The following is a 24,426-nucleotide window of genomic DNA, read 5'->3' as shown; positions in this document are numbered from 1 at the left end:
GTGGGTATGTGGCCATCAATGTGTGTTGTCTCTGGCAGCTTGGATTGATATCTAGAATTCAACGGGGCCAACTTCAAGGCCAGAGGTTTAACCCAAAGCCAGCTCATATTGCAAATCTGTGCCAGTGATCTAAGAGTCAGTGAATAAGGGAAGAATGTGGATGACTCCATGCAACCTGTTCGCCTCTGCTGGAGACAGCAACTCCATCCCAACTCCTACTGGTGACTTCTTTCTCCTTAACTGAAGGAAACAGACACACAATTTGGACTGGGGAGTGTGATGGCATCTGTTACAGAGGGTGATTAAATGAGATGTGGCTTGGAAGATTGGAGACCAGGCATCCTTGGTCCTTGCTCTGTCCCTGCTACTGAATAGTTGGGTGAGTTAGAACAAGTTACTGTGTCTTTATGGGCCCCAATTACCCAATCAGCAAAAAGTTTATGAAAATACCTTCTTTAACTATTGGTGAATAAGCCAGAAAATATAAAGTGCTTTACAAATTCACCTCCTTTTGAGCCAAAGATGAGAGTGAGGTGAAGACCCCTCCTCTAGGTCAGTCAGGTCTGGCCCAAGGCTGCCATACCTCCAGATTGGGTGACCAGACGCTTGGACTACTGCTCTTTCCTTTCCTGGAAAAGCACAAAGGAACAGAAGCCCCCCCCCCCCTTTCACCCCAGGGATCCCATTTACCCCTATCTAGGGTCTACAGGTCTGCCATAGAAACCAATCCTGTGGAGTGAGTTGGAATTGAGAGGAGGGGATCATGGTGCGGTGTAATGAGCCACAGATTCTGATTTCAGAGACCTGGCATTTGGTCCAGCCCACCAGTGCACTGTGACCTTGAGCACATCCCTTCATATCCTATCCCAAGGGATTGGACTGGATGGTGGTCTCACATAATGGAGTATTTAGGTCTATCACCCTATTCCATCAATTCCAGAGGCTAAGGGCCTCTGGCTATACTGACCTGTCTCTTCTCCTGACCATGTCCTCTTAATGATGGACTCGTTGTCAGAGTGGGAAGGGACTGCAGCTGGCGGGAGTCTGGGAGGCACACTGCAAACCACTGGCCGCTGCTTAGAGCTGGGTCCAAAAGTGACAAGTTCATTTGGAACTGAGGTCTTGCTGGGCTCCAGTTGGTTCAGGTTGTTGCAGGAGCTGGTGCTCAGCGGGTTGAGCTCGATGGCAGGCATAGTTTGGGTGTCAACACCAACACTCCTGGCCAGGAGGTCTGGATCCTCCATGGCCACGGGCTTGTGGGACTTGCAACGGCGGCAGTAGAAGAGGAGACCAATGGTGCTTAAAATGATAAACAGCAAGGCCACTATGATGATCAGAATCTCCTGCTGCCCCCAGTCGCCCCTTGTGATCTCAGGGGTGACTAGGCAGTGTCCTTCTGAGCAGCCCCTTGCTTCCATTTCACATCTGCAGAGAGAGAAGTAGTTGGGGGTTTGAGTCACCATACTTCCCTTTCCATGTCCCCTCTCACAAAGATTTATAGGCCCTTGAACTCAAGCCTACCTTCTCTAATTTTCCACAAACACACACACACACACACACACACACACACACACACACACACCCAGGAAAAGAAAATGGATGATAACGATCACACAATCAACATCAGAGCCTTGCATCTTCCACTAGGAAGGTGTGGGTCAGTTACAACTTCATTCATAACCATTTGGAATCTAGGCTCTAGGCACATCCGTTATTTCCCATTCCTGTGATCTAGGCATCGGATATATGCTCCACCACTGAGGTGAGAGTTATAGCCACATACTGTGGTGGAGGCAGCCAACGTACCCAGCTGTCCTCAGCAATAATATCAGAATCCCAGATACAAGTCAGCAGCACCCAGCCATGGCAGCTGGGCACCAGTGTTGCCCGCTGTTCTCCAGGAGGTCACAGGAACCCAGTGTGGTCTTGCATAGACCCTCCATTGGACAACGGTTCAGAGTGAGCACTTGGAATTGTATGACCTCCCAGGTCACCGTCAGCTTGGCATTCCATGGTGTAAGGCCTAGGAGGCTTCCGTGGCCAGTTTCATCCATGTTTGAGGGATATTAAGAAAGGCTCCCTTCATCCTACTTGAGTCCCAGTGTCTAAAATTTCACCACCAACACTTTGTCCTTTTGAGTTAGACATCGTCCTCCCCACGTTCCTCTTTTAAATTGCAGATACCACCACTTTCAGCCAGGAAGTATCCTGCTAACAGACCTACTGCAGAGTGAGGTGTGCAGTGGCGCCAGAAATGCCAGGTGCTGAGAGAAAGGACTTGGGTCATAAACACAAAGGGGGATTTGGACAAGCCCTTTCCTTCTCTGGGCCTCAGTTTCCCCATCTGTAAACTGAGTGGGTGAACTACATCATTGGCTCTCTTATGCACACGCTGACAGCAAGGAGATCCCTTGGGAGCTTGTTATAGATAGAATCTCAGGCCTCATTCCTTGGAGATTGTGATATAGTTGGTCCAGAAATCTGTATTTTTCACAAGTATCCCTGATGATTTTTTAAAGGCTCCCAAAGTGGAGAGCCATAAAACCAGGTAATTACCAAGCCTCTTTACCTCTAGGATTCTAGGGATCTAAGGATTCTTGCAGTCCCCCAGGCCAGCATAATACAAGGCATAGGTAGCTTGCAGTGGGGTTTGAGACCCAGAGCAGTGTTTGTACCTAGTGGAGTCATTGTCCCCAGGCCACTGTCTGGGGAGTAAGAACCCTCCTTCCCTGAGTGTTCTGTTGCAGGCGGTTAGAGGGAGAAGCTTCGGCACATGGAAAAGGCCGAGACGCCAGGTTGCTGGAGCACTCAGCTCCCGGTCTCCCATTGGCTTCTCTGGAGATCAGAGTGCGGAGGTCGTTCCCTAATGGTGCCAAACCAAGGGTGAGGAGCCAAAGGCAGGTGGCTTCACCTGTGCTTACCTGTCTCCCATATAAGGGTGAGGACAGTTACAGGAGGCACCTTCAGGGGACGAGATGCAAGTGCCACCTTCCAGGCAGGGTGTTGAAGTGCAGTTCTCCTTTCTTTGTTCACAGTGCCTCCCCAAGAACTGGGGGGGACACTTGCAGACATAGCCTGGGAGGGAGGGCAAGAGGGAAGAGAGTCAGGCAGCTGCAGGGTGAGAGGCCCTCCAGGACAGAGGGGAGGCCTCAGTGTGGCTGCAGAGGCGCATGTCCATGTTTAGTTATTGAGTGCCTCCTTCTGTGACAAGCACTGGTGCCCTGCTGGACAAGAAGACGTGATCCCGGCCTCCAACGACATATAGTCTACAGAGAACAGGCATCTAAAGAACAGTAATCATCCTAGACAACACTTATTCAGTGCTAGTCACCGTGCTAACAATCTGCATGTATCAGCCCATTTGAGCCTCATGACAAATCTGAAATTATTTACTGTTATCCTCATCAGTGAACCAGGTACAAGTTGATGGCAGGTGAGGAGATGAGGCACAGAGAATGCATGACATTTGCTCAAGATCACCCAGCAAGTAAATGGCAAATTTGGGATTCAGACCTATCGAACCAGTTGTGTATAGTATCAGTATATTAGTAATTATCATAAAACGACAGAAACGTTTTATGTACAGAGCCTAGCAAGCCAAGGGAGAGTAGAGACTGCAAGGCCAGGGAGGTGGGAAGGGTCAGAACATCCCTATGAGCCAGATGCAGGAATTAAGAATTAGGACTCTATCTTAACAGCAAGGGGAAGCCGCCGCAAGGTTCCAAGCAGGAAAGTGATGCACTCAGACCTGCTTTGCATAAAGGTCACTCTGGTGCCCTGCTGGAAGGCACGGGTGAAGGGAGAGAAGGGAGAGAGAAGGAAGAGAGCAGGGAGATAGCTGGCCCAAGGGTGAGAGATGACAGCTGCCTGGTAGTATGGACAGACAGAAGTGATGGACCTCTTAGATATTCTGCAGATGGAAACGACAGTACTATTACCAGGCAAAAATGAGAACAGGGGATAATGCCGAGTGTTGACAGAGACACAGGATCCTCGTGCACTCCTGGTGGAAGTGCAGCTGCTGTGGCCATGCTGAGGAAAAGTTTGGCCCTAGTTAGTCAAAATAATGATTTATGTTCTCTGGGTATGTGAATTTTATCCCTGGGCATGGTGTGTGTGTGTGTGTGTGTGTGTGTGTGTGTGTGTGTGTGAAGGAAGTTCTCGTACAGGTTCACAAGAAGATATGTATGAGGATATTCGTGCAGCATTGTTGACGGAAGTGGGGTGTTGAAGCTCCCAGGGTATTCCTTGCTAGCTGAGTAGAGAGGGAAGGTGTGAGTGCATGCACACACACCGGGGTACGGAGCCACAATAAAAGCAATGAATATGAATTGTGGCAGCGTGGACGGAAAACTGTAAAAAAAATTATATATCACATATAATTAGAAATTCAAGTATGTGTAAAACCAGTAATACACATTTTGCAAAAACTCATTTAAAAACTTTATTTGCCTATGGATTTGAGGAGGGGGAAAGGCAGCTGAGCATAGAGTAAAGGGGAATATAAAAGAGAAACTTGGCACGGACCGATCATAACACGAAGGTGTGTGATGAACTCAACCTGTGGCATCAGAGGTCCCTGTTCATGCTGGTCCCCCATCCAAACAAGTAGAAAGAAAGTTAGTCCTTGTTGAGGGAGAACAAAGACTCTTGGCTTCCATTAGTGTAAACCTAGTGGATCCCAACCTGTCACTCATGAGATAGTAAGGGAAAGGGAGAGTCATTTGGTATCAGGGGGAGGAGTGCTGCACTGAGATCTGCACCCCAAATGCATCTCTCTCACTTAATAGCCATGTGACCTTGGGTGAGTTCCTTCACCCATCTGGGTATCCCTTACATAGACCAGCAGTTTCCTGTGCTGTAAAATGGAGGCACTGACATCTTTCTTTCAACCCCTCTCTCCCTCATGGGGCTATGCTGAAGGAATATACTTTGTAAACTCTCCAGTGATATATGATTGCTAGTTCAACTTGCTGGGGTGTTCTGAAGAGCCTCCTGGGATAAGCCTTGGAATCATTTCCAGCCCTTACCTGCCCCGCGGGTCTGTGAGCACTTGCCACCATTGAGACATGGGTTTTGGCTGCAGTCATCACTGTACGAGCAGCACTGGGTGAGGGCCTGCCTCTCTTGCAAGCCTGATGCTTTCTTGCCATGGACCAGAAGCTCCAGTTCCTCTCCATTGATCATGACCCCATCCAGGCAGCCTTCAAAACCCTGGGACACAATTGGGGAAGAATGCAAGAGAACAAGGCCGCCCAGAAAGAGGTCTCCTTCAGGCCTGAGACCCTGGCAGTTCTCTGGGAGTACAAGGGAGGCGTTGCCTGAGCTGTCAGCCAACAAGCGAATGGAAGTGTCTGTCTCCTCCACCACAATGGAGTGCCACTCTTGATCATTCACGTGGAGCCAGGAGGAAAGCTTTCCATAGAAACCACCTGGGCAACGGTATTCCAGCTGGACCACTCCATCAGCCAGCTGCAAAGAAAACCCAAATGTCCATCAGCAAAGCCAAGAAGTCCTTATAAAAAGCACTGCTAACAGGCTACCAGTGCAAAGCACATTGGTTGTATTTTCATGGGTGGGAGAGGTAGTGTTTGAGGATTTTCAAGACTATTGTCTTTGTAGAGTTTAAAGGCCCTCAAAGTGCTGTTCTGTCTATGGTCTCATTTGGCCCTTACCATACTCCATGGGATGGTCTGGGCAGGGATGGCATCTCCATTTCACAGATAAGGAAACTGAGGCCCAGAGAAACCTTGCCGACTGAGACTGTTTCTTTGGATTCTTCTTTGTAGGCCTCTCCCATGTTCTACACCCCTCAAATTGGCCCTCAAGAACACCAAAACCCTCCCTCACTCCCACTCTCTTATTCAACAGTTCTGCAGTTCTCACAGCAGGTCTCCAAGACCTTTCCAGGGGACCCACAAGGGGAACCCCTTTTTATAATAATCCTAAAACATTATTTGCCTTTTCTATTCTCATTCTCTCACAAATACGCAGTTATTTCCAGACATGTGCTATCACAACAGATGAATGCAGAAGTAGATATGAAAATCCAGCTGTCTACTATAAAGCCATGCATAAGAGAGATTCGCAAAAATGTAAAACAGTGCCACCCTTTTCTTAATTTTGGAAAATGTAACTATTGTTCACAATAATATGGTATTTATGTCAACATGTAATAGGTTTCTTGCTTTTTTTAATGAATTAATAAATAAAGATTTTAACATTTCTCGGTTTTAATTTCTAATACTGAAAATATTGATAGCTCTAACCTACATTAACGAAACCTCCCTGTGATCTTCAATTATTTTTAAGAGTGTGAAAAGTCCGGAAATCAAGAAGTCTAAGAACCACTAGGTTAAATCACTTTAGTTTACTTCACCCCAAGAGGTAGGACAACTATTGTCTCTCTGGGTTGCATAGAGCTTTCTCTGGGTGAAATTGAAAATCCAATCCAATGTTTTACAGAAGTTAGCCATTTGTACATCACCTTCCCAATTTTGCCCTGGTTGAACACTACCTATACAGTTAGTTACTTAAAAGGAAACTTACTGTTACTACAGTATGTAGACTCAAAACATTGTCCTTAAATCACTCCTTTCACTTAGCTAGTACCACAAATCCATTGGTCGCACCATCTCTTCATTGTCTCTCAACCTCTATAAGGTTCTCACCCCTCTCCTCATCCAGCTTAAATTCCATAGCCAAACTCCTGCCCTCTCTTACTTGAAAGAACTCACTTGGGAAACCCACATAGCTGGAGGAAAACATGCAACCTTGATTATCGACCTCCCTTTAATTTCACGGCTGCAAGCTTCAAATGAGCCCTTCGTGGTCCCTAATTATGGTGCTCTCTTCCTTGGTTTACTCTCCCACTTGACTGTTTTCACAACTTCTCTCTCCTCGGACCCCTGATGCTCTCCTCCTCATCCTTGCTCTCAGCAATCAGGTGGGGACTTGCAGGCACTCTTACCACTACATCTCTCCACCTTGGTGGAAGCCAGTCTTTCCATTCATGCACTCGGCCCCACCCCCTTACCTCCTCAAGGACAAGTTTCCATTGACACTCCTTTCTCTTCCCTACATCTTTGTTTGTTCATTCTCTACCATTCCAGTCATCACACAAACATGCTGTTAAGGCTCTAATCTTAAGTTGTGTTGAACCCACTTCTACCACCAGAGATCACCTTCTTTCTTTGCTCCCTCTTTGCAGCAAAATTCCACCCCCCCTCACCCACCATGATACTGAAACCACTGGTGCCAGGTTATTTAGTGACCTCCATGTTGCCAAGTCCAATGATTAATATCACTTCCCATCTCACTTGACCTCTCAGTAGCACTTTATCAGCTGGTCACTCCTTCCTTCATGGTACGTGTTCTTCATTCAGCTTCCGGGATACAATACTCTTGGTTTTCCTCCAACATCAGTCGTTGCACCTTTTCAGTCTCCTTTGTTGTATCTTTCTTTTCCCCCAGACATCTCTATTTGGAGTGTCACAAGGATGAATCCTTGATCTACTTTTTTTTCAATCTACACTCCTTGGTGATTTCATCCAGTTTCATGGCTTTCCATACTAAGTATATGCTGAAGGCTCCCAGATTTTCATCTCTATCCCAGACCTTTCTCACAGACACTAGACTTGTTTATCCAGCTCCACTTGGAAGTCTAATAGGCATCTCAAACTTACATCTCCAAAACTGAACTTCTGATCTTCCAACCAAACCTGCTCTACCCATATCCTTCCCCAGGTCTGTTGGCAGCAACTCCATTCCTTCTAATTAATGAGACCCAAATCTTACTCCTTGCTTTCTCTCCCAGCCCTCATTCAATTCATCAGGAAATCCTGTTGGTTTTACCTTCAAAAATCTATCTAGAATCTCAGCTCTTCTTCCCAGTTCACTCATTACCCTGATCTAGACCACCACCATCTCTCACCTGAATTATCGCAGTAGCCTCGTGGGTGGGTCTCTGCTTTTATCCTTGTTTCTCTAAAGTTGTTTATCAACACAGGAGCCATGATGACCCTTTTCAGTATGTTGCATCATGTCAGTTCTCTGCTCAAACCTTCTCATGCCCTCCATTTTGCTCAGAATAAAAGCCAAAGTCCTTCAATGGCCTATGAGAACTTGCTATTCCCTCATCCCATTGTATCTCTGACCCCAACTCCTACTACTACTGTCTCCCTTGCTTACTTTACTCACGGCATATACACATCTGGGCTTTTCCTTAAACATGCAAAGCATTCTCCTACCAAAAGGTTTTTGCATTGCTATTCCCTCTACCTAGAATGCTGTTCCTCCAGATGTCTACCTAGCTAATTTCCTTACCCCCTTCATAGTATGGTTCAGTTGCCAACTCAGTGAAGCCTTCCCTGATCACCTTACTTAAAATTGCAACTTCCCACAGTCCTGATCCCCCTTAATCTTTCTTTTAAGCCAAAGCACTTACCACATTTAGACAAACTATAATTTCTGAGTTATTATGTTTATGTTTATTGTCAGTCTTCCCCTGTAGGGTGAAAGCTCTAAGAGGGATTTTTGTGTTATTCACTGATGAGACCCAAGCACCTAGAACAGTGCCTGTCACTTTGCAGATGCTCAATAAATATTTATTGAATAATTAATTTCTAACTAACTGCCAAAGTCTGCTTGTTCTTTGTCAGAATGGGAGACTGGCTTTTGTGTTGGAGGTGTTAAAATCAGGCAGGCAATCCCATTCCCCCCAGAGTCCATAGTCTCTCATGCTTCATTCCCCCTTCGGATTACCCCCCCTTTCTTTATCCCTTTCTTCTCCTACTGATCTTCCTAGTTCTTATGTTCCATAGATGAGAGAAACCATATGATAGTTGTCTTTCTCTGCTTGACTTATTTCACTTAGCATTATCTCCTCCAGTGCCATCCATGTTGCAGCAAATGTTGAGAAATCATTCTTTTTGATAGCTGAGTAATATTCCATTGTGTATATGGACCACATCTTCTTAATCCAGTCATCTGTTGAAGGGCATCTCGGCTCCTTCCACAATTTAGCTATTGTGGACAATGCTGCTATGAACATTGGGGTGCATATGGCCCTTCTCTTCACTACGTCTGTATCTTTGGGGTAAATACCCAGTAGTGCAATGGCTGGATCATATGGTAGCTCCATTTTCAACTTTTTAAGGGACCTCCACACTGTTTTCCAGAGTGGCTGTACCAACTTGCATTCCCACCAACAATGTAGGAGGGATCCCCTTTCTCCACATCCTCTCCAACAATTGTTGTTTCTTGCCTTGTCCATTTTTGCCATTCTCACTGGCATAAGGTGGTATCTCAGTGTGGTTTTGATTTGAATTTCCCTGATGGCTAATGATTTTGAACATTTTTTCATGTGTCTGTTAGCCATTTGTATGTCTTCATTGGAAAAGTGTCTATTCATATCTTCTGCCCATTTTATGATTTGTTTATTTGTTTCTTGTGTATTGAGTTTGAGTTCTTTGTAGATCTTGGATACCAGTCTTTTATCTGTAGTGTCATTTCCAAATATATTCTCCCATTCCGTGGGCTGCCTCTTAGTTTTTTTGACTGTTTCCTTGGCAGTGCAGAAGCTTTTTATCTTGATGAAGTCCCACAAGTTCATTTTATCTTTTTTTTAATGTTTTTTTATTATGTTAGTCACCATACAGTACATCCGTGGTTTCTGATATAAATTTCAATGATTCATTAGTTGCATATAACACCCAGTGCACCATGCAATACGTGCCCTCCTTACTACCCATCACCAGTCTATCCCATTCCCCCCACCCCCCTCCCCTCTGAAGCCCTCAGTTTGTTTCTCATAGTCCATAGTCTCTCATGCTTCATTCTTTTGTTTCTCTTGCCTTTGGAGATGTGTCATGGGATAGGCTGGTGATGGGTAGTAAGGAGGGCACGTATTGCATGGTGCACTGGGTGTTACACACAACTAATGAGTCATCAAACTTTACATCAAAAACCAGGGATGTACTGTATGGTGACTAATATAATATAATAAAAAATATAATAAAAAAATGAAAATAAACATAAATTTGATTCATTAAAAAAAATAAAATAAAATCAGGCAGGCAAACCGAGACGTTCTACAAGATGTAATCAGGACTAAAAGACCATGAGAAAGGAAATTCATTTTAAGTTACATGTGATTCCATGTAACTTAATGCCAGGTTTGTAGTCTTGAGCACCCCAGTGGTAGCCAGCCTCCCACCCATCTTGGAAAACACTGGTCTGTTACTCGGCAAAAGAACTCTGAGAAACAAACTGAGGGCTTCAGAGGGGAGGGGGGTGGGGGAATGGGATAGGCTGGTGATGGGTACTAAGGAGGGTGTTATACGCAACTAATGAATCAGGGAACTTCACATCAAAAACCAGGGATGTACTGTATGGTGACTAACATAATATAATAAAAAATATTATTATATAAAAAAAAAGATTCACATACACACACACACACACACACACACACACACAAAGGTAATAAAACAAAAAACAAACCCACCATGACTAGGTGGCCTCCCATTTCTCCCTCTGTCTTTAGGCTCTCTCTCCTCCCACAGAGCAGCCCAACTCGTTGTCTTTGGCTGTATATCTCCGGGTGGGGGCTTGGGCCATCACAACTGGGAAGTCTTGTGTCTTGTGTCTTAACCCCATAGTCACACACAGCATCCCTGAAAACCACGCAGGGTTTTCTTTGCCAGAAATTGGGTTTCATGGCTGTTCCTCAGGCTGTCCACACCTCCCTAGCCTGGCATGCCCACATGAAATCTCTCAGGCTGGCAGTGCCTTACCTTCAGGGAGACATACACTGTCTCATTGCTGAACAGAAGAATAGCCTGTGATTGGAGTGTTTTCAGGCGGAAACGGATATGCCAGCTCTCTGCCTCTGGAAGACTGTACCGCCCAAAGCTTCGTCCGCTGAATCTTGTGGCAGTACCTGTAGAAGCAACCAGAGATGTCAGCTCCACATGAAGAGGTCCCCACAGAGTCCTTGAACTGACTTTGTCTCATTCAATCCTTGGGTGACTTGCTCACATTTTATAGATGAAGAAGTGAGGCTTCTTGGCGGGCGGTGCAAGGAGGGGATAACCTGTCTAGGGTCATGCAGCCAGACAGAGGCCATCACCCTGCACACCTTCTTTTGGCCCCAGAGACCCTTGGCTTGGGTCCCAGCTTGAGTCAGAACTATGAGCTCAAACCATTAAGAAAGCAAGAATCAAGCCAGAAATGTTACCAATGAAATGTGTGGAAATCAAAATTTCTATCCTACATAGTTTCTGTGTCATTTCTGACATCACTGGGGGGAAGAAGGAGGCAGAATTGGAGAGGATTCTGCATATATGTGTGATTTCAAGAATACCACAAAGGTCATTTGCCTCAAGATCTCCCTTCATCATTTGGAGTGTAACCGTTGGAGAAGCGCATAACCAGGTAAAGCGCTGCTGAGAGGTCGAGAGTCACTGTGATCAAGAAAGGGGTGCAAAGTTCTGTGAAGTCCCGCATGTGCACCCCCTGTAGCAACTGCTAGCACATATTTGCAGAGTCAGGAGGCTCCACTTCAACTTGACGTTCTCCAGCTTACTTGGCCATGGGACCCTCTTATGTGGACCACCTCTTCCAAGCCCTAGGAAATAGCATTCTGCAGGCCCGCCTTGGGAAATGCTGTGTTATATATATTAAGCACTACCCTCCCCAGAAGTGAGTTCAGTTGTTAAATCCCTAAAACCTCAATGTGAATAGGCTTATCAATGGTAAGGCAAGAGGAGGAGCTGTATAGGCCCCAGATAGCCCAGATTGTTGAAGAGAGGGAACAAAAGCCAAGAAGAGAAGGAAGAGCCAAGAAGCCCAAGGCGCATGGGATTTCAAGATCCTAAGAGTCTGTCCTACATTAGATCTAAAATTCTCTGCTGTGGGGCGCCTGGGTGGCACAGCGGTTAAGCGTCTGCCTTCAGCTCAGGGCGTGATCCCGGCGATCTGGGATCGAGCCCCACATCAGGCTCTTCCACTATGAGCCTGCTTCTTCCTCTCCCACTCCCCCTGCTTGTGTTCCCTCTCTCGCTGGCTGTCTCTATCTCTGTCGAATAAATAAATAAGATCTTTAAAAAAAATAAAATAAAATTCTCTGCTGTGGGCAATTCCATTGTAGTAGGTCATCACTGGATGGGATATTGAAGATGATCTGGATCATCTAGGAATTCCCAGACCTGGCTGAATATCAGCTGGAGAGAATTTTAAGATACAGAATGCCAGGCTCTACCCTCTGAGAGTATGACTCAGTAGTTCTGGAGGCGCATGAGAATCTGCATTTTAAAAATCTCCCTACAGTGGGTGTAGCAACTGGAAGCGAGACCCAGGGGAGCTCCTGAGAAGCTGGTCATGTTGTAACCCTTGGTATAGGTGCCAGTTACACGGGTGTATTTGGTTTGTGAAAACTAGTTGAGCTGTACACTATGGCACATGGGCCTTTCTGCATGCTGTATTTCACCAAAATGTTTTTAAAAACAACAAAACCCTCTCCTCCAAGTGATTCTGGTGATTGGAGAGCCAGCCTCTCTAGTATTTCTCAAAGTGCAGCCCTTGGACCACTTGCTTCAGAATTGCCTGAGGTGCTGGTTAAAAAATGCCAATTCCAAGGAGACAAAGAGTGAGAGAGAGGGAGAGGGAGAGAGACCAAGAAACAGACTGTCAACTATAGAGAACAAACTGATGGTTACCAGAGGGGAGTGGATGGGGGATGGGTGAAATAGGTGAAGGGGATTAAGAGTACAATTATTGTGGGGCGCCTGGGTAGCGCAGTTGTTAAAGCGTCTGCCTTCGGCTCAGGGCGTGATCCCAGCGTTATGGGATCGAGCCCCACATCTGGCTCCTCTGCTATGAGCCTGCTTCTTCCTCTCCCACTCCCCCTGCTGTGTTCCCTCTCTCGCTGGCTGTCTCTGTCAAATAAATAAATAAAATCTTTAAAAAAAAAAAAAAAGTACAATTATCGTGATGAGCACGGAGTGAGGTACAGAATTGTTGAATCGCTATATTGTATACCTGAAACTAATACAACACTGTATGCTATAATACTGGGATTAAAATAAAAACTTCATAAAAAATGCCAATTCTAGGCCTCCCCCAAGACCTTCTAAATAATACACTCTGGAGGTGACACACAGGAGCAAGTCTCTTTAAAACCACACTCCCCAGATGATGTGGCACAAGCATGGATTTTAGACTCTCTGGTGTCTTTTGCCAGGTGACCAAGAGAGAACCTTCAGCCATCACAGCTTTCCTTGTGGGCAACTCTGGAGCAAGAGACACTGAAGGGAAACACCCCCACCCCCCGCCCCATAAACACACACACACCAAGAGCAACTCACCCAACCTAAATACAGTGGGACTGGAGAAAGTGCACAAATCTTTAGAGAAAGAACAGGGGGAACCCATAAAGGGTAGGCCAGGCCAGGCAGGGGGTGATGATGAACTGGAGACAATGTCATTTTCCTTTTGCCAATGCTCCTGAGCTGGTCCAGGGTATGGATTCTTGATGCCAGGGTTGTTGGGGTGAATCTGCAGGAAGAAACTGACTCCCTATGGAGTGCAGCGAAGAGCTCAGGCTTTAGCGTGGGACACACAGGTATTTAGATAACAAGCCCTTCACTGGAGCCCGTGCAGTTTCAGGTAAACCAAAAGAATCCCCATCCCTCAGTTTCAACTGTAGTTGGAACTAATAACCCTGCTTCGTACGGTGTTGGTGACAATCAGTTTAGGTAACATATATAATGCCTGGCACATGGCAGAGTCCTAGCAATGACTGCTACCATGTGAATGACAGCCATCACGGACAGGTCCTTATGGGCCAGACAAAGGTTAAGTGCTTTTATATCCATTAAGTAATTTACTCCCCAAACCAACTCCAGAAGGCAGATGATAATATTTTCATTATTTTATAGATGAGAATCTACAGCTCAGAGGATTTAGTAACCAACCCAAGGTTACACAGCTAGTAAGAGGTGGAGCTGGAGTTAAAATCTGAGCTAAGTCTTGAGGTTATAGCCATATGGCTATAGTAATAATAGTAGTACTATTAGTAACTCATGTTAGTGACCGCTTCCTCTCTTTGTATCAGGCACTTTTCTAAACAAGTCCTTGATATTTAACACTCGTTTAATCCCTATAACAGTCCAAAGACACAGAGAGGCTAGATAATTTTCCCAGGTCACTTGGCTAGCAAGTGGCAGAGCTGGGATTTAAACCCAGGCAGTCTGATGCCGGACTCTGGGGTTTCAGTCATCATGCTAACTGCCTCTTGTATCCTTACCGTTATTTTTGGAACCCCAGAAAGTGGCCAGGAGTAGGGTGCTATTCCATGACTAGATTTTGTGAGGCCAATACCTATCCCGTGGTGGCCTGTGGCCTTTAGCCCTGCTAAAACTCCCCTGTAACTACCTCATAGGGCCTCCCTGGGATCTCCATCCCTACAGTCAGTCTGGCTGAGCCCTACAGTGCTGATTGTCTTGGGGAAGCCCGTTCCTCACCATTGCAGGAGCAGCTCCTCTCCAGGCGGTGCCGTGGGGTCAGGATGCTGAGCCTGGCTGTGCTGTATGTGGGCCCCACCCTGGGGTCCAGGTGCACCGTCTCTTGGCACATTTGACCCTGGCAGCTGGGGCCCTGGCAGGGCACCACAGGCATGGCTGACCTCATCTGAATTCCCACCAAGTGCTCCATCTCCTTGGCTGAACGAGTGATGATGGATGCCAGCTCCTGGAGCTTGTAGAAGGTTCCAGAATGCCCCTCAAAGACCAGGAGCACATCTACCCCAGCTGTGGCCTCTGCAGGCTGAAGGCTGGCCAGGTGGATGTTAGCTCGTTTGATGTCCAGTTTGTTGCTGAGGAACCTCTGCAGGTTCCTCCAGTGGTCGCTCACCAGCTCCTCCGGGGTGAGGTGGTGGAAGCCCATCCACATGGCCTGCTGCAGAGCCTCTCGCCCCACATGCCACACATGGACGTGGACCCCAGCAGTGGCGGTAAAGGTCCCATCACTAACTGTGACGTTGAATGCATAGCGGCCACGAGGCAAGCCCTGGGCGGCGATAATCTTGCCATCAGGTGCGCCCACTGAGAAGTGCCTGGCCAGGGTGTCCTCTTGTGCCAGGCTGTAGGTCAGTGTGTCCTGTGGGTCTCGGTCTGTGGCATGGATTTTGCCTACCATACCACCCTGGAACTCCTCCTCCCCGATGGTGATGAAGATCTCCAGCGGTAGGGCAGAGGGTGGGTAGTGGCTCTGCTCCGTGACATGCACTCTGACGGACGTCGAAGACGAGAGGGGAGGGATGCCACTGTCTGACACCTGTGGGCAAAACAAGCACTGCCATTACCACAGGACTGCAGCTGTCTGTGGCCCAAACAAGTCCGGGCCTCCTGGGGCAGCCACGTTTCTCTGCTTGAGACATCACAATCGAAAAAGAGAACAGTAACTCCAAAGCACTGACGGTCTTGTGGAGGCAGTTATATTCCATACCACACAGTAAAACTTAACTCCATTTCGTCATCTTGACAGCTCTCTGAGCCTCTTCCTAAATCTCTCCAGCCACTCACACTCACACCTCCTTCCTCTCCAATGTACCTCATTCTGTCTCTTTCTTTAAGTGAGTCATCAAATGTCTCTTCATGATTCCAGTATGCATTCTTTGTGGCCCCTGTCAGCCTAAGGAGGTTGTCTTTGGGATCCCCCTTTACTGTGTGATTGGGGTCAGGGTGTGCATTTCTTCCTCAGGCTAGCCAACAAGTACTTAGTGCTTTCTACAGGCCAGGCCCTCTGCTGTGATCGGGAGAAAAGAGACCATCAGTACATTACTAAATAAACAAGAGAATGTCAGACATGGATAAAGTGCTGTAAAGGAGATACATGGAGCATAGGACAGAGATCTGAAGAGTGAAAGGGTCCTAACTCAGATCAGGTAGGAGGGAAGTCATGACACTTGAGGATGAGGTGACACTTGAACTGAGTCCTCAGGGATGAGAAGAGGTGAGGAGCGGAGGTGACAAAAGGAACAGCAAGTGTCAAGCCCCAGAGTAGAAAGAATGTGGTGAGCTCGATGGGGCAGAAGGGCCACGGCTGCTGGAGCGAGTGGGCAGGGCTGAGGGCCAGAGTGGGGCACAAGGGAGGCCGCCCCGTCACTGATGGGCTGAGGAGCACAAGGTCGGGTTTTATGTCAGAGCCATGAAAAGCCATGGAAGGTTTTAACAAGGCCATGCTATGACCTCAGTTAAGCAAGGAAAAGAATGTAAATAAAAAATGCCTTTTCCTTTCATATTTTGCCAAGCGTCCCTGCAACTTTCCAGATTAGCAAGGACGAAGTTTTCTTCAGTGACTTTATCACTTTCACAGCTGTCACCAGGGGTCTCCACAACTTTCCGTACAGTAATACCTTGTTCACGTGTATTGCAGTGCTTTGAGTGAGTGAACAAGTTGTGAAATTACACCTAGTGCTGGGATTTGTGTATAACAAAGGTGGGATAGCAATAGCAGCAACAGTAATTAATACTGCTGCTAAGTATAACATATAGCTGGCATCATCTGAGTGCAGACTGTATGCCTGGTCACTTCTAATGCTTCTGATGCATGATACGAGATATCATATCAACCCTAACCCTAACCTTTATTATGAGATAGATACCACAAAGTCTCCCATTTTACAAAAGCTATCACTGAGGCTCAGAGGTCAAGTAACTAGCCTAAGGTCATACAGCAGATAAGGCCAGAGCAGAATCTGAGCCTGTGTCCATAGTCCGTTTCTTTGCTGGCGTCTAGTGCCTCCCAGTGAACAAAAGCAGACATACAAGCCAAATGCAAGAGACGGTGATGCCAATAGTTATGTCTGGATCAGGAGACAGAGTTCATCGTTTCCTAAGCAATCATGTCCATGCCCTTAGCTTTGAGAACCCTCTGTGTTAGCCCACACCTGTCCCCTGAGCTGCAGACTCCCATTCCCAACTACCTACTGGACACCTTCATGTCGATGTCTCATGGGCACCTAAAAGGTGACATGTGTGAAACGGAGTCCTCATTTTACCCCATAAACGTGTCCTTTCCCCACCTCACCATCCTTCCAGCCTCAGCAATGGCTCTACCGCACAGTCTTCACTAGAGTCTGGAACCTGGGAATCACCCCTGATTCTTCTCTCTCTCCCCATATCCAGTCTATCACCGACTCCTGGTTATTTCCATGCAGAGCTTGTCCCTAGTCTGTCCACTTCTTGCATCTTCATTATCAGCTCAAGGTTTCTGCACCACTCTCTCCAGCTGGAATTGGAAGTAATACTAAAAGTTTTAGCAAGGCTTATAATTAGGGTGGCTGTACATCCTGGTTTGCCCAGATCAGTCTTGATTTTTTTTTTAAATGATTTTTTATTATATTATGTTAGTCACCATACAGTACATCCCCGGTTTCCGATGTAAGGCTCGATGATTCATTAGTTGTGTATAACACCCAGTGCACCATGCAATACGTGCCCTCCTTACTACCCATCACCGGTCTATCCCATTCCCCCACCCCCCTCCCCTCTGAAGTCCTCAGTTTGTTTCTCATAGCAGTCTTGATTTTTTACCGATTGATCCTGTTGTGGCTTGGTGATCGCCAAACTTTTTTTAGTGCTTCTCTCCCTCTCAAGTGTGACGCAGTGTAGACCTCAAGTAGTATGGTCACCCAAGCTATGAGGCCTCCATGATCCACACAACCCATTTCTTCAGCTTTATTCCTATTAAGATCACTATGATGACCATATTGGCCCCATCTCAATCCACTTCAAGCTCCTTCCCAACTCAAGATGTTGGCTTATCTTGTTCCTGCTTGTGACATTCTCCTGTATGTTTTTCAAACGGCTGGCTCCGCAGGTCCCAGCTCAAATGTCCCTTCCTCATGATGGCAGCCACACTCTGAATATGGCTCCCTTGTGCCTTATGAGCCTCTCATCGCTTTCTTTCTTCATCTGCTTATTGTTTATCTCCATGACTAGAATCAAAAGCCCACATGGACAGGGATCATCCCCTCACTTCCCCTTGCTATATGACTAGCAGCAAGCATAGGGCCTGGCACAGGATGGGTGCTCAATATTTGTTGAAAGACTTAGCAAATCACTGACTGGCTAGCTGGATGAATGAATAGATATATCATCCTGAGCCCAGAGAAGTTCACAGAATAACAGGATTCACTAGGACTTGAGATTTAGGAAAGGGATTTTGAAACAATAAAATGAAGAACAAATGTTTAAATACCATTTGACCACTTACCTTTGGCTATTCTCACTCTACCCTTTGCAATACCACCACGACCCCTAAACATGTATATATCTTCTCCATTTTGGACCACACACCAGTTCCTGTGAGGTTCAGAGAGCTGTCCTGGCCAAACTCAAGGAGTTAGAGCCAGGGTGAGGATATTGTTCTGCCCAGAAGCTGTGCAGGAATTCAGAGGTTAGGCTCCAGGGTCAGAGTATTTGGTCTGAAGCAACCCACCTCTGCCACTTATTGGTAGTATTACTACCAGTCACTCAACCTCCCTGTGCCTCAGTTACCACATCTCTAAAGTGGGGGTGCTAACTGCCCCTCCCTAAAGCATGTTGTGAGGGTTTAATACAGTAATGCATGTGATGCACTTAGCCCAGTCCCCAGCACCTAGGAAGAGCTCTGTACATTTTCTCCTAATAATACAAGCACTGGTAGTGCTTTCGCCAGCACATTACTGTCCCCGTGGTTACCAGCAGTGGCCCAACCCAGCTCTTACCTTGATCTGAAGCTGATACCATTCCTGGACTCTCCTGCTTAGGCCCACAGTGGTCACTAGCCATCCATCAGGGGTCACTCGGAAGGCAGAGCCATCATTCCCGTTGGTGATTCGGAATGAGTAGGGGGGACCATTCTCTGGGGAGTCCGGGTCACTCAGGATCAGCTGCAGAACTTTGCTGCCAATGGGTGAGTTCTCCTGAGACAGAGCGTGCCAGGAAATCAAAGAGCAAAATGAGCTCCAGTCTTTCCTTTCGCATCTTTCTGGATCCCCTTATCTGTGATGAGTCCTCAGCACTGTGGCTGCTCTCAGGCTATGTCTGAACTTCGAGCTATCATTCATTCATTCTGCCAGCCTGTGAATTTGTTGTTAGCTTCGCCAGTCTAAATCAGGAGCTTCCTGAGGGCAGTGCTGGGTCTTAGAAACAAAGCCCATTAAGGCAGGAAGGGTCCTTAGAGTCCCTTTATGCTATAGAAGGTGACTTGCTCAAGGTCACATAGCTGATAATTCTTGTATATAAATTAGTTAGTGCCTGGGATCTATGCGGAACTTTTGTGATTCATAGGGTCAACTGAACACCTATAAATGGTTTCCTGCTTAGAAGACCAATGGAACACACAACTCAACGAAAAAAATTAAAAATGAGTAAGCATTCAACTAAGAAAAATTGATTCCCTGGGTACTGTTCAAGTCTCTGTTCTATAGTGTGGGAATTAAGTATCTATAACACAGTGGTTGTTAACTGTCTTTTTTGCAACAAAATTTTATCTACAAACAATCTTATGGACAGAAACTAATGGTTGCCTATCCAACAGACATTCCTCTCTTCCTTTCTTACAAAACCCGACTTTTGTTCAGGTGTGGGGTAACAATATCCTCAGAAAAGATATGCCCTCATTAAGAAGAGATGGACTGGGGCACCTGGGAGGCTCAAGGCGGTTAAGTGTCCAACTCTTGATTTCAGCTCAGGTCCTGATCTCAGGGTTGTGAGATTGAGCCCTGCCTCAGTCTCTGCTCACTGGGCATGGAGGCTGCTTAAGATTCTCTCTCTCCTTCTGCCTCTCCCCACTCATGCTCTCTCCCTCTCCCTCTCAAAAAAAAAAAAAAAAAAGGAGAGAGATGGAGATTATAATTGGTCTAAGTCAGTTATAAAATCTGGTTCCCTGTGCCAGTTTTTGGTTTAATGGTGATCATGTAATCTGGTTCTGATCACTGGAGAAGTCAACCAGGTGAGGGTTCTGAGAAGCTTTCTTCTTTGATAAAAATAGATCCTGGGGCCGGGGTGGGGGACGGGAGTCCTTTTCTGTTTGCCTTTGAAGATGGTTAGACAAGGATATGATGCTGGAGCTGCAGCAGCCATTTTTTAACCATGAGAATGAAGGTGGGGGAATTTCAGAGAAGCTAGCCCAAAGCTGTGATACTGTTTTTCTGCCAAAATAACCAGTTCTGGAATAGAACTTAATACCATCACACCTTTTGTTATATGAAATAATAAACCCTTATTATTTAATGACATTTTAGTCAGATAATCTGTTATTGGCAGCCAAAGAATCCTAACTAACTAATACTCATAATATACAAAGAAGTAAAAGTGAAGTGACTCTGGCTGATACATAGCAGGACCCAGGATTCTCCCTTCCTATCCTCTTCCTCAACTCCCTCACATCTTATGGTCACAATTCCTATTGAATCCCTAGGCAATCTCCAGATCCCATTTGTAAACCATTGGTATGATGGAAATAGCTCAGGGATCTGGAAAATCATCTGGTTTAAATCCCAAGTTTGCCACATTTTAGCTATGGTACATTTCTTTTTTTTTTTTTTAAGATTTTATTTATTTATTTGACAGAGATAGAGACAGCCAGCGAGAGAGGGAACACAAGCAGGGGGAATGGGAGAGGAAGAAGCAGGCTTCCAGCAGAGGACCTTAAGTGGGGCTCGATCCCAGAACGCCAGGATCACACCCTGAGCCGAAGGCAGACACTTAACGACTGAGCCACCCAGGCGCCCCTAGGTATGGTACATTTCTGTACCTCCATTTAAAAAATCCGTAAAGTGGGCAGAGTAGGCCCCCTTATCCACAGTGATATGTTCTAAGACTCCCAGTGGATACCTGAAACCATGAATAGTATCACATCATTTATACTGAGTTTTCTATACATACATCTCTATGATAAAGTTTAATTTATCAATTAGTCACAGTAAGAGATTAACAGCAATAACTAATGATAAAATAGAAAATTATAACAATATACTATAATAATAGTTATGTGAGTGTGATCTCCCTTTCTCAAAATATCTGTACTCCCCCATTCTTCTTGTGATGATGTGCAGATGATAAGATGCCTATGTGGTGAGATGAAGTGAGATGAGTGACATAGGCACACAGAATGTGTGATGTACATTAGGCTACTATGGACCTTGTGATGATATGTTAGAGAGGGAACATCAGCTTCTGGAATGTGGTTGATGAGGCGTCAGCCTGACTGAAACCACAGAAAGCAAAACCACAGATAAGGGGGGACTACTGTACTACCTGATTCATGTAGCTGGGTGAGTCGCAAATGAGGTAATGGATGTGGAAGTGCCTAGCACAGTGCCTGATTATTTTTAATTCCGTAATTCATAGTCCCCTTTAGCAGGCTGTGTTGCCATTAGGGATATCAGTGTCAAGGTCACAGCCACTGTAGACTGATAGCGGTGGTGAGCACCATCCATTAGGAGGGAAACGAAGGGAGGAAGGCTTCAGGATGTCTTTGGAAGCTCAAGTGTACCTGGACAGAGGTGCTGTAGTTGAGCTGGAAGAATCTCGGTGGGTTATCATTGACATCAACCACTTGGATAGCAATGTCTGTGTCCTCATGCAGTGGAGGCCGCCCGTTGTCTGTGGCTCGGAGCCTCAGGGAATAGCTAGGAGTCTATAGCAAGATGGCAGTGGAGAGTTAGCAATAAGACCCCTCAGTTCTGCCCCAACTAATGTTTTCAGAAAAATAAGATGGAGACACTCCCCTATGCCCGACTCCATTACCCACCCATGCTATTTTAGGGTCCAGGTTTTGGACCAGGAAGAAATAGGTTTGATTTCCAGTTCCACCGCTTACCACCTGTGAGAACTTGGGAAGATGACTAAACATCTGTGAGGATATCAGGACCCACCCACTAGGATTAATTTAAGTACCAAATGGCATAATGTATACAAAGCACTTAGCAAAGTTCCTGGCACAGATCCTGTGCTCAATAAATGATAATTTACTATAATGATCTAATGATTCCTGGTCAATAGTAAGCAGCTAGCCTGAGCTCTTCCAGTCAAGGTTAAGGGTCACTTAGTCCTCTCCTGCCTCTGGCCTCACAGACCACAGAGACCACACAGGGAAAACAAGTGTGGGACACTGAGTACAAGTCTGGAGAAGTCAGCAGGGGTGTTGACCACAGTTCATCCTCTGGACCTGCATCAGGGCCATATCTCTGCTCTGATAAACTTAGATTGTGCCCCTCCCACATGACTCACCTGTTCCCAATCCAGGGCCTTGGCCACCTGTAGCTCCCCCTTCTTGGGGTGGACAGAGAAGTGCCCAAGCTGGTTCCCTCCTATCAGGCTGTAGGTGATGACACTATTTGCAGGTCCATCTTCATCAGTCGCTGACACCTGCAGCAGAGGGAGGGTAGTTGTTAATCGAGGGCAAGAGGGACCAGAAAGGAATATTGGCCCCTAGGAGTACAAGGAGACAGCTATGTCCCCACTCCAATGACTCCCATTAGGCGGGCAGTCCCTGGACCACAGTCATCCCTACCAAAGGAATGTCTTCATTTTCTATCCCAGTATAGATTTCAGCATGCCATGGTTCATTCATTTACTCATTCACTCATACTGGCAGGGTGCTAGGTCCTGAAGTAGTAGGTGAGGGATGTGCCAAAATGAATATGCACACAGGAAGTTTAATGTCTAATTTTATTGGTAATTCTAATTTGGGGCAAAGTATGATCAGCCTTAAGAGAGCACAGAGAATGAGGTGGTAAATTCTACCTGGGAAGATTAGCAAAGCATTCATAAGCCTCAGAAGGATAAGGAGGGCTTCTGGGAATGGAGCCAATATTCCAGGCTTGAACCCAGAATGTGTGAAAGTGCAGAGACTGTTTAAAGAAAGGCTCAACTTCCTGTGTGGTTGGAGCATAGGATGCGTGTCAGAGAGTAGAAGGAGATAAGACCAGAAGGCAGAATAAAGAGGGGTCATAGAGAACCTTAAATATGGGCATACAGAGTTTGTTTTCACTCTATGTAGTGGGGAGCAATTACATGTTTAAATGCAAAGAGGTGTTATTTGGTGCTTCTCCCCCTACACAACACTAATACTCCAGGCCCTTCCCAGACCTTGGAGCCTCCGGTAGTCCTCTGGGGTCTCTCCTATGCCCCGTTCTATCAATACCTGATCTAGACCTTATCAAACATAGCCCTGAGACCCTCTGTCATGAGAAACAGTTTGGCCAAGTGGCTGCAAGTCAGAGTTAAGTGTATTGTGTATAAATTGATAAACTAACCCATGCTTGTAGACATGTGGGGGGGATAAAAACCCATCCAAGTCCATGCCCCCCAAAGGGCAAAGTTGTGGGTCCTTACTGTGAGCACGACGTCACCTACGATGGCATTCTCTAAGACCCTTGTGCTGTACAGATCCTGAAGGAATCTGGGTCGGTGTTCATTGACATCAGTGATGTTGACCACGATTGTGGTCATGTCACTGAGAGAGGAAGAGCCTTTCCGGGTGCATTCTATGGATAGGAAGAACTTGGGGCTTGTCTCAAAGTCCAGGCTCTTGTTGACATACAGGATCCCTGAGGAAACAAGAGATGATGGGAGCAATGAAGCATTTGGGACTGCAAAGGCAGAGGTCTGAGGGGTCTTGAGCCAAACCCCAGGAGAGGCAGCTCAACAGGGTTGGGACAGACAGATCTCCTCCATCATCTCCTCTATCTCCTCCATAATCTCTTCCATTTTCTCCTCCACCATCTCCATCATCTCCACCATGTCCTCCATCATCTCTTTCATCTCCTCCATCATCTTATCCTTCATCTTTTACATCACCCTCTTTGTTTTGTTTCCCCATTACCTTCCCCCTCCTCCATCTCCTCTCATCTTCGTTATTGCCATCTCAACAGTAGTGTTTCCATCATTTATTTCTATAATATTTCGTTGAAGTCTCCTTTAAATCTATAATATTAAATCTTTCTCATGTAGATCAATAATAATTCTGTAGAGTAGGAACAACTGTGGTTCACATTTTCTAAGTGAGTCAACTGATGCTCCCAACAGGTAAGTGACCTGCCCAAGTTCACCCAGCTAGTAAATGACAAAACTTAGATTATAAAGAGTATTATAATACCCAAAATTGTTGAATGAACTGCTAGGGCATAGATTTATTTTTCTGAAATTTGGAAAAAAATAAGGATTTATCATACTGTTCCTGGATAACCAAATATTTAATGGTAGAAAACTCTTCTTTATGAAAGAGTTTCAGTTAGTAAATAAATGAGGAATGATAAAATCAGAAGATCACCATTTTGCCCCCCTAATGAAATAATGTATCTAGGAAATAATCATCTAAGGTTGCTAAAACCATGAGAAGGACAGCTGATGAAGAACTCTATAATGGATG

At 46.0% G+C, this 24,426-nt stretch overlaps 1 protein-coding gene across 1 annotated transcript in view; it reads right to left on the bottom strand.

Moving 5' to 3' along the window:
• The window catches only part of FAT2 (FAT atypical cadherin 2), a 60,225-nt gene that overhangs the window by 2,096 nt on the left and 33,703 nt on the right, over nt 1–24,426 (bottom strand). The window contains exons 14-22 of the mRNA XM_045815369.2: nt 23,391–23,605; nt 22,284–22,421; nt 21,547–21,690; nt 18,773–18,970; nt 14,526–15,336; nt 10,797–10,942; nt 5,031–5,472; nt 2,922–3,075; nt 968–1,425 (exon numbers count right to left, since the gene is read on the bottom strand). Of these exons, the coding sequence (XP_045671325.2) occupies nt 968–1,425; nt 2,922–3,075; nt 5,031–5,472; nt 10,797–10,942; nt 14,526–15,336; nt 18,773–18,970; nt 21,547–21,690; nt 22,284–22,421; nt 23,391–23,605 (2,706 nt within the window). The remainder of the gene's footprint in view (nt 1–967; nt 1,426–2,921; nt 3,076–5,030; nt 5,473–10,796; nt 10,943–14,525; nt 15,337–18,772; nt 18,971–21,546; nt 21,691–22,283; nt 22,422–23,390; nt 23,606–24,426) is intronic.

This window comes from Ursus americanus, chromosome 15 (genome assembly GCF_024610735.1).
Source record: "Ursus americanus isolate L20-20 chromosome 15, mUrsAme1.1.p, whole genome shotgun sequence".
Taxonomy (NCBI): Eukaryota; Metazoa; Chordata; class Mammalia; order Carnivora; family Ursidae; genus Ursus; species Ursus americanus.
This window is presented reverse-complemented; position numbering and strand designations above follow the sequence as displayed.